Genomic DNA, 16614 nt, shown 5'->3' with positions numbered 1-16614 from the left:
AAACAAAATGTGGTCCTGGCCCCTTTTCTCCTCCTGTTAGTAAGGGTGGTGACCTCCTCCTGATTTTACATGCTAATAAAGGAAATTTTACAAGAATGGCTCAGATTGCAATGGAGCAATGCCCCAGTTGGGCAGAGCATCGCCCCTAGTGGGCATGCTGGGTGGATCCTGGTCAGGTGCATGTGGGAGTCTGCCTTTCTGCCTCCCTGCTTCTCACTTCAGAAAAATATGCCCTGGCCGGTTGGCTCAGCAGTAGAGCGTCGGCCTAGTGTGCGGAGAACCCGGGTTCGATTCCAGGCCAGGGCACACAGGAGAAGCACCCATTTGCTTCTCCACCCCTCCGCCGCGCTTTCCTCTCTGTCTCTCTCTTCCCCTCCCGCAGCCAAGGCTCCATTGGAGCAAAGATGGCCCGGGCGCTGGGGATGGCTCTGTGGCCTCTGCCTCAGGCGCTAGAGTGGCTCCAGTCTCAACATGGTGACACCCAGGATGGGCAGAGCATCACCCCCTGGTGGGCAGAGCGTCGCCCCATGGTGGGCATGCTGGGTGGATCCCAGTCGGGCACATGCGGGAGTCTGTCTGACTGTCTCTCCCTGTTTCCAGCTTCAGAAAAATGAAAAAAAAAATAAAAATACAAATACAAAAAAAATTGTCTTAGTTCTGCAGTCAAAGTAATGGTTGATCTCCTGACAAAAATCTTACGTGAATATCTCAAACCCAGACACAAATGCTAAATGGAGGGTGGAAGGGGAGGTAGTAAAATGAGGGAGGAAACTAGCAAATAATGGGAAAACAAATCATTACTTAATTTTCTGGACACATTCAGGAAAAAAGTAAAAAACAAAGAAACAAATATTATTTTTTTTAGTGACTCTCATCTTTTATTTGCCTTTATATAGTTTGGTATAAACTAAACTGCAGGATAAACAACAAGAGGAAATTTGAAATTTTACACCTGTTTTCAAACTTTATTGAGAAATAATTAAAATATAATATGTGTAAGCTCAAGGTACACAATATTTTATGTATATAAACATATGTAAATAATATTAAATATACATACATAATGATGACCACAATAAGGTAGTTAACATATCCATGACCTCACATAGTAACCATTTCTTTTTGTGGTCAAAAGTTTTCAGATTTACTCTCTTAGCAACTTTAAAGTATACGATACAATATTGTTAATGATATTCACCATGCTGTACTGTCTTATAATTGGAAGTTTGTACTTTGGGCCACCATCACCTATCTTCCTCACTCCCTACTCTCACTTCCTCTGGCAACCAGCAATCTACTTTCTGTTTCTATGACTTTTTTTTTCTTACATGAAAAGCGGGGAGTTAGAGTCAGACTCCCGCATGTGTCCTGACCAGGATTGACCTGGCAAGTCCACTAGGGGGCAATGTCCTGCCCATCTGAGCCGTTACTCTGTTGCTTGGCAACCGAGCTATTTTAGCACCTGAAGTGAGGCCATGGAGCTATCCTCAGCACCTGGGGCCAACTTGCTTCAACTGAGCCATGGCTGCCAGAATGGAAGAGACAGAAGTAGAGGGGGAAGGGTAGAGAAACAGATGGTTGCTTCTCCTGTGTGCCCTGACTGGGGAATCAAACCCAGGACATCCACATGCTGGACCAATGCTCTACTGCTGAGCCAACCAGCCAGGGACAGACTTTGTTGTCTTTTAGATTCCATATGTAAATGAGATTATTCCCTCCATTGATGACAGTCATGTACTTTACAAAGAACATTTATCTGAGAGCAGGGAAGGTCAAAAAGCAAAGGAGAAATAATGGAAGAAAGGATGGAGATTTTTTCTGATGTGGCTTAAGATTATTAAGAAGTCAATTTAAAGCCACCATGAGAGAAGGAATAGCATTACTCCAACATCCTCATTTAGAGGATTTGATATAATAATCTTCAGAACCTCACTGAAGAGTGGGGTTCTCCCTGAGGAAAAGTTATCACTGTAGGAATGAGCGAAGTGATTTAAAAAATATTCTTTGGGTTTGGGTATTTTAAGTTTTTATAAAACTAAAATTACACACTTATGAAATATTTAATGTTCAAAATAATATATTTTCTTGCCTTGTCTTTTAAAAGGTAAAACAACACTAAAAAGTGTTATTTTAATATCTAATTTTATCTGGATTTGCTCTGCAGAATAACTGAAGATCAGTAGAGCCTATATGTATGGTTTGTATGGGAAATATAATTTACACAACCCATGAATTCTCAATTACATGAATCATGTATGATTCAGCTACGCAGTTTGGAATTGGGTATTTGAGGTATGTTCAGAATGCAGAAAATAGCATATGAAATAGTTTATAGTTCTTAAAACATATAAAATTTAAAAATAGCTATCATAATAAATACTGCCATAAATATGTTTAATTTTGTGAAATTCATTTTATGGATATTTTTAAAGAGCAAAAGAATAAAATGATATGATTTGGGACCTCTTTTACCAAAAGTTTGAGGTTGCTTCTTAGGTAGGTCATTTCCAATTGGCTTTATTCTAGGTGACCTCAAAAAGATACTTGATTTTTGATGGAGGCAAAAGAAGAAGAAGAAGAAGAAGAAGAAGAAGAAGAAGAAGAAGAAGAAGAAGAAGAAGAAGAAGAAGAAGAAGAAGAAGAGAAAAGAAAAGAAAGAGGGAGAGAGAAAGAAAGAAAGAGGGAGGGAGGGAGGGAGGGGGAGAGAGGAAAGGAAAGGAAAGGAAAGGAAAGGGGAAGGGGAAGGGGGAGGGGGAGGGGGAGGGGGAGGGGAAGGGGAAGGGGAAGGGGAAGGGGAAGGGGAAGGGGAAGGGGAAGGGGAAGGGGAAGGGGAAGGAAAGGAAAAAAGAAAATGCCCAAAGTAAAATTCAATACTCTGTTGCTGAAGATGATCAGGGATAGATTTTTAAAGCTACCCAGTCTCTCCAAATCTTCTCGCATATGTTTACTGTACATTTTCAAGGAAAACTCAGTTCTACATGGTGCAGTATGGTGGTGGTGAGACTGATCATGCCCAAGTTGAAGCCTCAATGATTAAAGAGAAGGCATTCTACATAGACGGAAGAATGTAACCAAAAACTCGAAGACTGAGTGTTCCACCACAGCCCAGGAACACACTCTAGGGTGGTGAAGAAAGTTAATGCCTCATCTTGACCTGTTTAGTTCTATAAACAATCAAAAGCTTCTAGATGCTTCAAGCAGAGAGGAGATACAATTGTGTTCATGTTCTGTAAGGATATATGACTGGAGTAGTTTCCAAACTTATTTTTACACCATCTCACATAAAACTGATACCATTTTACTACAACTCGGGGGTGAAAGCGGGAAGTCCTGGCCTCAGGCTCACTGGATGCCCCAGGACAGAGGAATTGCTATCTGGGCAGTAGGGTTCAATAACCTCCATAGAGACTTGGGTAGGAAAGGAATATAAGATGCACCTTTTTTTGAAAAATTTGGGGTCTAAAACTAGGTACGTTTTATACAGTGGTTGTAGTTTTTTTTTTGTTTGTTTGTTTGTTTTACTTGTATTTCCCGCTTTTTTGCGCTCGTTTTTGTGTTCCTTGTTGAAGACAGTGGTTTGTCATCAGACACAGATGAGGACAAGCTAATGGATGGGTGTTTTGACCGTGATGAAGAATTGTATGAATTTTATGATGAATAAAACTTGAGTTCAATAACTTTATAAAATGCATTTTTTTTCAAGTTTTGGGCCCCAAAATTTAGGTGTATCTTATACATGGGAGCGTCTTATACACAGGGAAGTACAGTATGTGAAGATGCTTGTCTTCTAGTCCAGGTGAGAGATGATGAGGACCTATACACAGAACCACATAATGAAAGTAAGGAAAGAAAAGGGAACATAGGCAACCAAGTGCACAATAGTCTTCAAATCTTGTCCCTATCTTCACTCTCCAATAACATTTTAAATAAAATGATTCAAGCCCTGGCTGGTTGGCTCAGTGGTAGAGCGTCGGCCTGGCGTGCAGGAGTCCTGGGTTCGATTCCCGGCCAGGGCACACAGGAGAGGTGCCCATCTGCTTCTCCACCCCTCCCCCTCTCCTTCCTCTCTGTCTCTCTCTTCCCCTCCTGCAGCCAAGGCTCCATTGGAGCAAAGTTGGCCCAGGCGCTGAGGATGGCTCTGTGGCCTCTGCCTCAGGCACTGGAATGGCTCTGATTGTGGCAGAGCGACACCCCAGATGGGCAGAGCATTGCCCCCTGGTGGGCGTGCCGGGTGGATCCCGGTAAGGCACATGCAGGAGTCTGTCTGACTGCCTCCCCATTTCCAACTTCAGAAAAATACAAAAAAAAATAGTAATAAAAAAAATTAAATGATTCAAATTTCAGCTTTTCCTCATTTATTCTTTCTCCCTTGAACCTTCTGCCTAGCCTGTCAGTTGCTTTCCTTAAAGTGAGTTGTATTTATAAGCCACCTGGGAAGTCCCTCATGCAGAATCCAAGGCCCCAGTTGGAGGTTCTGATTCCACAGGTCTGGGATGGGGGCCAGGCATTGACATGTTTTCAAGGATTTCTAGTAACCTGCCATCCACAAACCATACTTTTAGCAGCACTTCTCTGATAGATTTGCTGGGAATAGCAAGAGTTTAACTCTCCCCAAAAGCAGAGACTCTGGGCCCTGACCGGTTGGCTCAGCTGTAGAGCGTCGGCCTGGCGTGCAGGAGTCCTGGGTTCGATTCCCGGCCAGGGCACACAGGAGAAGCGCCCATTTGCTTCTCCACCCCTCCCCCTCTCCTTCCTCTCTGTCTCTCTCTTCCCCTCCTGCAGCCGAGGCTCCATTGGAGCAAAGATGGCCCGGGCGCTGAGGATGGCTCTGTGGCCTCTGCCTCAGGCACTAGAATGGCTCTGGATACAACAGAGCGACGCCCCAGAGGGGCAGAACATCGCCCCCTGGTGGGCATGCGGGGTGGAACCTGGTTGGGCGCATGCAGGAGTCTGTCTGACTGCCTCCCTGTTTCCAGCTTCGGAAAAATGAAAAAAAAACCCAAAAAACCAGAGACTCTGGTTGATGCTCTTGGTGTTTGTGTTGAATCCTGTAAGTGTTCTGCATGTTTCTTTGGTGCAGCTAACCCCCAGCACACACCAGGAGTCTTTAGCTGGAACTTCCACTTCATAGTCAAGGTCTGGGTCAGTCTTCCCCTGTCTTGGGGCTTTGTTGCTGCTGCCCTGCTCGATCAGTGGGCACGTGGGTCCTTGGTGCCTGTATTCCATTACACCTTTGACAGTAGGCTGTGATCCTTGATGTGTTCACTCCACAAAACCATGACTGCCTTCTTTTCCAGTAAATGCTCTATAAACATTAGTTGAATTGAAAGTATGTAAAGGAGAAAAAACAAACAAGAGGTGGTAAACTTATAAATCGTACAAGACTACATGAAAAATCAAGCATTTATGATAGTTTGAATTTATTTCATTTAATTTCTGATAGCTTAAGATTGTTCAATTTTTATGCTTGAATCCTTCTTTAAAAACAATTTTTTTCTTGCATTTGCTCATATGTCAAACTCACTTGTTCTTCGTTGTTGGACTTCCTGAACAAGGCAATCCAATTATATAGTAAAGTCATGCCCTGGAATAATTAATTTACCTCACATGACTGAGTACTTTATTCTGAGGACATACAGTGTACTCTGAGTCACCACATGACATGGCTCTAATCAACAGAGAGAAAGCTTAATTGTTCTTTACTGCTAATGCTTTACACTGATTAGTAGAGTATGCTTTCACATTTGGCAAAGTCTTTATTAGATGTACAAATATTACTTGGACCATATTTGCTTGCAACTGAGTCTACACTTTTAAAGATCACACATGGGTGTGGAAAGGGAGCAAAAGAATTTTACAACATTCTTTTTTTTTTTTTTTTTTTACAGAGACAGAGAGAGAGTCAGAGAGAGGGATAGACAGGGACAGACAGACAGGAACGGAGAGAGATGAGAAGCATCAATCATTAATTTTTCGTTGCACATTACAACACCTTAGTTGTTCATTGATTGCTTTCTCATATGTGCCTTGACCAGGGGCCTTCAGCAGACCAAGTAACCCCTTGCTTGAGCCAGCGACCTTGGGTCCAAGCTGGTGAGCTTTGCTCAAACCAGATGAGCCCACGCTCAAGCTGGCAACCTCGGTGTCTCGAACCTGAGTCCTCTGCATCCCAGTCCGAGGCTCTATCCACTCCGCCACGGCCTGGTCAGGCACAACATTCTTTCTATCAGTTTATCTCTAATTTTAAGCAGTTCAGATCACAGAAAACATCTTCTTACATGAGAATAGAAATTCCAGAGTTGAATGCTTTTGAAAAAAATATTAGTGGCCCTGGTGAGTGGCTCAGTGAATAGAGTGTTGGTCCCATGTATGGACATCCCATCTTCAATTCTTGGTCAGGGTACATAGGAGAAGTGACCATATACTTTTCTTCCCTACCCCCATACTTCTCTCTCCTTTTCCCTCCTAAAGCCAGTGATTCAATTGGTTCAATTGTGGACCCAGGTGTTGAGAATAGCTCTGCTAGAGCACATCAGCCTCAGGTGGTAAAAATAGCTTGGTACTCAAGCATTGGCCCCAGATGAGGTTGCCAGGTGGATTCCAGTCAGGGTGCCTGCAAGAATCTGCCTCAGTATCTCCCCTTCTCTCACATACATTAAATAAATAAATAAATAAAAGCAATTATTTCTTATAAACTGAATTAACTGAGGCATAGGTTCACTTTATATGTGTAAACACAGACAGGAAATATACATATATTTTTTTATCTGCAGAACTAGAAATTTTCTGTCACTGCACACATTAGGTATTGATGCTTGGTCCCTTTGGTTAAACAGATCATGATCATCTAGGGGAAGGGTGTGGGTTATCATTAAGTTAGACTCACGCATCAGTAGCTGAGCATTCACTTAGTACTATGACATTCAAAGAACCATGCTAAGCATGGCTGAATGCTAGCCCCTGCTCTCTCAAAACATCGACTCTGTAGAAAGGAAATGAACATCTATAGAAGGCCAGCTTCATGCTAAAAGGAAGTCATGGACTACTATAGAAAAAAAACATTTTTGTTGGAATTTTCTATTCGGAAAACAGCCAAATGACAGATCCTCTAAATACATAGTCTGACCTCACCTAAGCTGCAGCCCCAATACTCTGTTGAGACAGTATTAGCTGATCTGAATTTTTTCTATGCAAGTTTAGAGTGATGGAGTGAGGAAGAAAACTTCAATGGCTGGTGAATGTAAACACCACTGACTATAGTGCTTCAGCTTCTCTGTCTCTAAATTGCTGATAATTACCATACAATTATGTTAAAGTGTAATATGAGGCAAGTTAATAACAAGGCAGGACACACTAATCAATTCTTTACATAACTTACCTCCAGACGGTTCCACAGAATGAAACCGAGTATGTCTAAACATGGACAAGTCTTGGGATGTTATACGGACCAAGTGCAGCATTGGATTTTGAAAGCAAAAGGAAAAACTGTTGCAGGAAACAAATGGACTCCAACATCTAGGTCCATGTCCCTCCAAATCTGTCCACTGCATACATGTCCTGAGTTCTTTTTCCAAAATACAAATCTGTTTATATTGCACCGCCATTCCTATTAACCATTCATATATTCTTATAGTCATTGATTCAAAACACTGTAATAACATGCCAGACAGCTAAGCATTGGTGACACTTTTCTTTCTAAATGAAACTCCCATTGAGCTTAAAAGAGAGAGATAATAGTTATATAAGGTCTACTGGAAAGTTCTGTCTGTTTTTGGAATAAAACAAAATACAAATTTTTCTTACCGTCAATAAACTTTATTAAATAATATATTTCCACACCAATCCTATCTTCTGAATATGATCCTAAATGGTTTGCTGAGCTGAATGAAGCCTTTCTGCAATCTCTGATGTTGTCAGAAAAGGATCTTGCTCCAATATGGTCTTAACAACATCGTCATTGATCAAAGATGGTTGCCCAGACATGGCTTATCAGAAAGGTCAAAATCACCTGTTTCGAATTTTTCAAACCATCTTCTGCATGTCCTATCAAAAACTGTACCTTCACCAAACACTTTCAATAAATTTCTACATGCTTCTGTAGCATTTCTTCCTTGTTAAAATTCGTATACAATACAGTGGCGTAAATGAACTATATCAGTAGCCATGGGTACACTATCGCTTCACACATAAGACTAACGTGAATCAACTTTGTTTTAGTTAATTTGCTATGTCAATATGTATACATTAAGTGATAAAAATAGAGAGGCACACATGCAGCAAATAAACGTGCTTACGTGTCGAAACTTGCTGTGATAGAAACGGACAGAACTTTCCGGTAGACCATATATAATCAAAGATATAAGTTCTCATTTTCCTTCCAGCATATAAAATAAAGTTTAAACTCCTAAACATAACATATAACAGTATCATTTGTCATTATCTGGCCCATAAACATTTTTTATTCTCATTTCCTCTCCTCCAGCTAACACAGTCATTCCCACAGCTCCTAAAATACACAACCTTGTTTTTTTCTTTCACACCTTTGCATGTGGCTCTTCTTTTTCTTGACTTCTCTCTTGTTTCTGCTCAGTGAGCTCTTTATTCATCCAGGAAGACTTTGCTCAAATGTTGCCCCCCCCCCCCATCTTTTTGTAGCAGAAGTAGTGATTTCCTTTCCTGCTGTGCCAAAGCACCATTGCCATTCCCCATTTATGGTGCTTGCAGTGTTTTTGCAATGACCTCTTATGACTTGTTCTCCTTATAGACTGTGGACTTTTTTTTTTTTTTTTTTTTTTTTTACAGAGACACAGAGAGAGAGCCAGAGAGAGAGGGATAGATAGGGACAGACAGGAACGGAGAGATGAGAAGCATCAATTATTAGTTTTTCGTTGCGCGTTGTGACACCTTAGTTGTTCACTGATTGCTTTCTCATATGTGCCTTGACCGCGGGCCTTCAGCAGACCGAGTAACCCCTTGCTTGAGCCAGCGACCTTGGGCTCAAGCTGGTGAGCCTTGCTTAAACCAGATGAGCCCGCGCTTAAGCTGGCGACCTCGGGGTCTCGAACCTGGGTCCTTCCGCATCCCAGTCTGACGCTCTATCTACTGCGCCACCACCTGGTTAGGCAGTGGACTCTTGAAAAGAGAAGCTCTGCTTGTTTGCTTTCATTTTTTCTAGAGCTCAGCACAGAATTTGACGAGAGTAGATGCCAAGAAAATGTGGGTTGATACTAATTGTTATTCAGAATCATATTAACTAAATATGGAGATTAGGAAAGAGAGAATTACATGGGGGCGGAGAAAGGTGATTCAATGACACAAGCTAATAAAAGTAAGGTCATATTGGAAATACTGAATGCCAATAGTTTTAAGTTTGGAGAATATTTTTTTTAATTTTTTATTTATTCATTTTAGAGAGGAGAGGGAGAGACAGAAAGAGAGAGAGAGAGAGAGAGAGAGAGAGAGAGAGAGAGAGAGAGGAGAGACAGAGAGAGAGAAGGGGGGAGGAGCTGGAAGCATCAACTCCCATATGTGCCTTGACTAGGCAAGCCCAGGGTTTTGAACCAGCGACCTCAGCATTTCCAGGTCGATGCTTTATCCACTGTGCCACCACAGGTCAGGCCTGGAGAATATTTTGAGTTAAGAAATTTCATGAGAATTTTATAAACTGTAATAAGTCTATTTGGGTTATTATTTTGTTGTTCATGCTATCACATTGATGTTCATAAGGACAGTGAGAGGCTGTGGACTGTACACATGAAATCTCATGTGTTTGCATGATGGAGGAAGAAGTCTCACCTCTCTGTTATGTGCAGTGCTACTTTGATTTGCTGTACCATGACCATATACCCAAAGACACTCCTGGCCACATAGTTCAAACCCAGTAAGTCTGAGGACAGTCAGACACTAGCCTGCACCATTCCCCAGCCCTGGCTCGACAGCTCAGTTGATTAGTGTGCCATAATATGCCAAGGTTGTGGGCTGCATCCCTGATCAGGACACATATAAGAATGAACTAATGAATGCGTAAACAAGTGGAACAACAAATTGATATTTCTCTCTCTCTCTCTCTCTCTCTCTCTCCCCCCACCTTCTGTCTCTTCCTCCCTTCCTCCCTTCCCCTCTCTCCCTTCCTCTCTCTAAAATAAATAAAGAAAAATGAAGGTGACTAAGATTTATGGTGACATTTAAGACTATTGGCTGTAGATGATCAATGAAAGTGCCAGAGAAGGTTTTATTTTTCTCCATTCCTGGGAAACTGCATTGTGTTTGCCTTCCTAAATGGAAGGATACTTGTTCATTTGTAGTTTTCTGTACTTATGATGTTACTGAAGTGAGGCGGTTTGACTTCAGGTCAGAGTATACAACAAAAAACACCTCTTTTCAGTGAAAACACCTAGTAGTCTTTGTTTGAGAGGCCACGTGCAGTAAGCTGTACACGATGGACCAGGGCAGGGATGTTTGGGTCATTTGTTCTCAGCCTGCATGATGCATCAATGTCATAAACATGTCCACACTCTGTGAACAGGGCACCACTGGTGCTGAAGGCTCTGGGACTTGCCAAGAGTGCTCTTCTCCCTCTAGTATCTCACCTGTGCTGGAAGGAAACAGAATTAAGTTACAATGAGGTGTCTGGAAGACATGAGAATCACTCCTGGTGTCATGTTAAGGAAACAAAACAATAGAAATCGATCCTATGCACATTCATGTAAAATTCATTTTTTAAATTCTTATATTAAAGCTGTATATTTTTCAATTGTTTCTGAATAGAAATTTCTGTTAAACTGCTGACATAATGAACAAAAGATTATTCTTTGCCTGGTCATATTTTGCACAGTAACTGATAGGAATATGATCTTGGAAGGAAATGTTTAGCACATTCACAAAAACAATATTCTTCAGCCTTTTAAAAATCACTTTGAAGGATAAACAAACTAACAAACAAAAATAAAGCCAAGAGGGAAAGAGTGATATAGGGTTGGTATGAGAAATGCAAGGTTTCAATTCTCTAGCTCATGTTTTATTTAAAAAAAAATGAAATTTGCTTGACCTGTGGTGGCACAGTGGATAAAGTGTCGACCTAGAATGCTGAGGTTGCCAGTTCAAAACCCTGGGCTTGCTCAGTCAAGGCATATATAGGAGTTGATGCTTCCTGCTCCTTACCCCTTCTCTCTCTCTCTCTCTCATCTCTCTAAAATGAATAAAGTCTTAAAAAAAATGAAAGTGATTGGAAAAAGCTGGGTAGTGGGTATTTTGGTATTATTCTCCATTTTTGTCTTTAGCTTAAATGGTTTATAATACAATCATTTTGAAGTGTATTTTGCATAGGATTAGATAATTTCAAGAAGTTATATGGCCATTATAATAGTTTTGTTACAAATTTTCAACTTGGCCACATTTCAGAAAGGCTTATTAATTTGTGTTGCTGTGTATGGCTATGTATATATATATATATATATATATATATATATATATATCATGATTCAGATTCTTAATTGATTCTGGCTTTGCCCTCATTATTTTGTAACTGGGTAAACTTTGGCTTTTAAGGTCTGATTAAAGAAAAAATTAACACAAACTATAACAGAGGAGGATGTTCAGAACTGTAGCTAACCAATGGTTTATGTTCATATGGGGACTGACAAGGCGCCCCCTCCAGGCTCACTCAGAGAGATGCCACTTTTCACTCCCAGTCAGCTGGTGGAGACTCCAGTCTTTCTTGTCAAGTCAGTGTGACAGAGCTCTTGCTGTTTCTGTCCCCAAGCATATTTGACTAGCTCTGGCTGCACTCATCTGGAGATATGTACTTGGTTGTGGTCACCACCACAGCCAGCAATGGTGTAGTCAGCTGAATAATGCTCCCAAAGATTCTTGTCTTCAGAACCTGTGAATATTTTACCTTACTTGGCAAAAGAGGCTCACCAATGTGCTTAAGTTAGGATCTGGAGATGGGGAGGTGGCCCTGGATTATCCAGGGGGGCTTAATAACATCATAAGGATCTTGATGAGAGAAAAGCAGAGGGTCAGAGTTAGAGAAGGAGATATGAATGAAAGGCAGAAATTCAAGAAATGCAACCACAAGCCAAGGATTGCAAGCAGCCTTTGGAAACTACAAAAGGTAAAGAACCGATTCTCCCCTAGAGCTCCAAAGAGCTAAAATCTGGATTTTAGCCCAGTGAAAGTGATGTTGGACTTCTGAGCTCTGCAAGTGTAAGACAACAAATTTGTGTTATTGCAAGTCACGGAGTTCTTGGTAATTTCTTACAGCATAAGAGACTAATACACCATAGGAGACTGATACAGATAGGCTTGTGATTAAGGAAGGAAGAGCAAGGGATCAGCAGAGGAGTAAGTATGGCCTTTCTCACATCAGAGATAATCAGGTTCATGCTGAGCTTGGAAAGAGTGAGGTCAAAGTTTTTAACAGTGTTGGCTTTGAGTCACACTCCCTGGGTTAAAACTCTGGCATTGCCATTTATTAGCAGTGTACCCTTGAGTAAGTGGACCTCTGTCTGCCTTTGTTCTGTCATCTGTAAAATGAGAATGATAACAGAACTTGCCTCAGAGGCTTGTTAGGAGGTTTAGCTGACATAATTCATGCAGTGTGTTTGCACAGTACCTGGCACAGACAGACAGAGTAGAGGTGCTATAATGTTGACTATTATTATATAAGCCCTCAACTATTTGCAGGTTTTGTGATGTGTTTATGGTGGCCAAATTTTACTAGCCTATTTAATAAGGTACTCTTTCTTTTGGTAACAGCATGAATTATGTATTCCTTATGCATATATATCTAGAATAAATACCTGCTCATTCTGGGGGTGGTGACATTGTGGCTAAATACACGATCCTTGGCTTGGTGGGGTTTTTGTTTTGTTTTAATATGGGGCACAGAAATAAATACACATGTCTTTTATATAAGGAATGTATTTGTTCCTTAACAATAAAACACTTTGATGGTTACCTGTTTAGGTCTTAACTCAGATAACCTTTAGGTTTCATTCTGCTACCTATCCTTGTACTCACAGGAGGATTTTCCTAAAGTATCAGAAATTTTCTCAGGGTAAGGAGGACTACACGCAGTATTTGGGCATGAAGGTGCATGTAGGGTCATTATAACTCTAAAGTTGTGAGAATGTGGAAGACTTTATAGATTATGACCAATAGTTGGGTTATGGCTTGGTCATCACTCAGGGGAAGGAGGAAGCTCAATCATGCTCTGCCCTCCTGTCCTATTCTACAGCACCCTCAGATAATGAAGTCCTTTGATATCTGATAACAGCTTGTCTCTTCCTATGATGCCTAGTGTAAGCTATTATCCAGCTTATACTAAACTTCATGGTGGCATTTGGTCAAGTGTATCATTCTAGGCAGAGAGAAGTATATGTGTAAGGTGAAGTAAGAAGACAGCAAGGGCAGGGCATGTTTGGGAAATAAAAGACAATTGAGGCATTTAACACAAGCTGGGTGGAGAAAGGGTAGATTGTGAAACTGGAATTGTCCAGTAAGAAAAGTGTGTGATGGACTTCAAGTGCACAATTTAGGACCTGATCCCAGAGACCTTTCTTTACCAGAGTGTACAAAGGTGCTATATTAAAATGGACATCATGTGGTCCTAGAGTTTTGGACATGCTGGGGAAATCAAACTAAAGAGCTTCTTTCCTTTAGGCATTTTTAGAACTTAGTAACACATTTAATATTTTCTAGAAGTGGACACACTAAATAAGTAGAAATGCGACCTAGAACTAAAACATCTGGCTAAAAGAAAGGTGCTCCCAGGGATACTCAAGATGAAGGATTGAAAACAATTGGTGACCAATTTGAGGCTGGGGGTGTCATTGAGGAAGTATGGCTGGGGCGAGAAGTTCAATGTAATCATAGTTTCAAATTGAGGATTTTAGGCAATAGCTTAGCATTTTAGGTACTAGAGGAATAGAAAGGATAAAACTGATTTTATAGGAAGATAATTGAATTTATTATGATTTATTATGGACTGTTTCTTTGTGATGCTGACAGGATAGCTGATGATGCCAGTGTCCACAGACCTCTGATAATATGGATCTGGAGTAAGGAGAACTTTGAGGACAAGGCTAGATAAAGCCAAATAGTTCACACCATGGATATTAATGAAGACCTCCAGAGATAGTAGGATTTCCAAGCATGCCAATCACATTTTATTATAAAAATAAATTGATAGTGTTGTGGTCATGGACAGAAGGACGGGCCATATTTAGCTCTTAATTTCTGATGCATATTCTGATCATTGTCCTGGTAAAATAAAAACTGTATATTTTCTTGTAGAATCATTGCTTGTGCAATGACCATGAACAAGTATGTGGAAGAAAATGTATCTCAGAAGTCTTATACGACCATCAAGTATTTCATGAAGATGCTGAGCAGTGTCAGCGAGACTCTGATCTTCATCTTCATGGGTGTGTCCACCGTCGGGAAGAACCACGAATGGAACTGGGCCTTCGTCTGCTTCACCCTGGCCTTTTGTCTGATCTGGCGAGCACTGGGTGAGAGCATGTGTTCCCAAGTGTTGAAGCTTTGGTAGTTTGTCCATTCACTGAAAGAGTGGGGCTTTCTTATTGCCTCTCACCTTTGCTGCTATTGCTACTTCATCGGCCTGATCTTCCTTTTTATATGTTCTGCATCTCCTTTCTTCTGCTCTTCCTCCTTTTTTCCCTTTCTTCCTCTTTCTTGTCCTCTTTCTTCTTCTTCCTTGTCTGTTCTTCCTCAAGCATTTTCATGCCTTTGTTAAGAGTTAACCATTATTGGCTCTCATGAGTTCACATTTTTAATTCATTATCTTTCACCTATGAGTCAGGCAGAGGAAAGGGGGAAAGATTCCTAGGAGCCTATTCTTAAATCCTTTCCCTATCACAGAAGCACAGAAAACTAGTTTTTGTATTTATATATTCTAGTCTCACACAGTCTGTTTTCTTTGGTTCTATTTTTTTCCCTCTCAGGTGTCTTTGTTCTGACTCAGGCCATTAACTGGTTCCGGACAATTCCTCTGACCTTTAAGGATCAGTTCATCATTGCCTATGGAGGGCTCCGAGGGGCCATATGCTTTGCATTGGTGTTTCTCCTACCTGCTGCTGTCTTTCCCCGGAAAAAACTTTTCATTACGGCTGCAATTGTCGTCATATTCTTCACTGTCTTCATTTTGGTGAGTGGAGTAGTTTCTCCCAGCAAAGTCTCTGTCTTTGCCAAGGGGAAACCAAATGTTTCAGACTAGCCTAATCAACTTGTTTTATAGGATGCAACTTCGCAAAGATGTGTTGAAGCTTTGGTAGTTATATTAGGGAAGGTGGTATTTCCTTATGCCACTGGATCGTGCAAAGGCCTGAGAGAGCTCAGCTTGGTCACTTGGCCCACATAGAGGATATAGTATGTAAGGATACTCTGCTACATGATCTAAATTTACTACTGGAAACTTACAAACTGTGTTTGCTAATCCTTGTCATTTGTCTCACTCTTTGACCAAGTACATGCACTCACTAAATGCTAGTTGTATGATGACTTTTCAACAGCTATATGACATGAGTGGACTGCTTGCTCAACAGTGTGTCCTTTGAAAGGTGGGATGGTTTAATACAAGTTTGATTTGGAAGAACAAATTATGACAGGCAAAAATGAGCCTATGTCAGAATCCTGACTTAGCAAGTTCATCCATATCTTTAAGTTTATAAGCCAGCCCTTAGAGATTATATTTTGTGAATATTATATTCACTTAATAAGTATATGTTGGACTCCTGCTGTGTGACAGACAGGTGTTATAGGAGCTTAAGATCCAGGAGTAAACTAACAGAAGTATCTCTGTCCCTGCCAAGCTTACATTCTAGGGAGGATGGCAGACACTGGACAGTAAACACAATAAGTAAATTAAAAAGTGTGGTAGGAGGTGAAAGATGCTTTATAGTAAGAAGGCGATCAGGCATAGTGAGGGGGTTATGATTTTAAATATATATAATCACTATTGAAGACAACAGTGAAAAATAAATGACACCTGAGTAAAGGCTTGTGGGGGGTGAAGGAAATAGCTAAGTGTAAGAACATTCCAGGAAAATGGGACTAACATTCAAAAGTCTGCGAAGCATGGTGCTCTTGGCCAATGTCGCTGAGGGAAATAGGATGAAGTTAGGTGAGGGACAGTCTGGAGTCCTAAGTTATGCAGACAAGACTCTGCAGGTCAGTATCGGAACTTTAGCTCTTCTCCAAGTGAAATGGGAGCCAGCAGAAAGTTTTGCGAAGAAGTGTGATGTGTCTTGACTTACTTTTTAAAATTAAATTTATTGGGGTAACATTAGTTAATACGATCAATAAGTTTCAAGTGTACTTTTCTATGACACATGATCTGTATATTGCATTGATTTGACCCAAAGTAAAATCATCTTCCAGCACCATATATTTGGTCCCCTCTACCTTTTAGTACCCCCACCCAGTTTTCCCTGGTAGTCACCATACTCTTGTCTTTGCCTATGAGTTTCAGTTTTATATCCCACATATGAGTGAAAGAATATGGTTCTTAGCTTTTTCTGTCTCACTTATTTCACTTAACATAATATTCTCCAGGTTCATCCATGTTGCTGTAAATGACAGTATTTCATC

At 40.8% G+C, this 16614-nt stretch overlaps 1 protein-coding gene across 1 annotated transcript in view; it reads left to right on the top strand.

Annotated features, from left to right (window-relative positions):
• SLC9A2 (solute carrier family 9 member A2) overlaps positions 1-16614 on the top strand; it is a 149519-nt gene that overhangs the window by 67225 nt on the left and 65680 nt on the right. The window contains exons 4-5 of the mRNA XM_066267888.1: positions 14299-14516; positions 14970-15172. Of these exons, the coding sequence (XP_066123985.1) occupies positions 14299-14516; positions 14970-15172 (421 nt within the window). The remainder of the gene's footprint in view (positions 1-14298; positions 14517-14969; positions 15173-16614) is intronic.

Source organism: Saccopteryx bilineata, chromosome 3, assembly GCF_036850765.1.
Source record: "Saccopteryx bilineata isolate mSacBil1 chromosome 3, mSacBil1_pri_phased_curated, whole genome shotgun sequence".
Classification (NCBI taxonomy): Eukaryota; Metazoa; Chordata; class Mammalia; order Chiroptera; family Emballonuridae; genus Saccopteryx; species Saccopteryx bilineata.
Note: the sequence above shows the minus strand (reverse complement) of the source record. Positions and strands in the feature narration are given on the sequence as shown.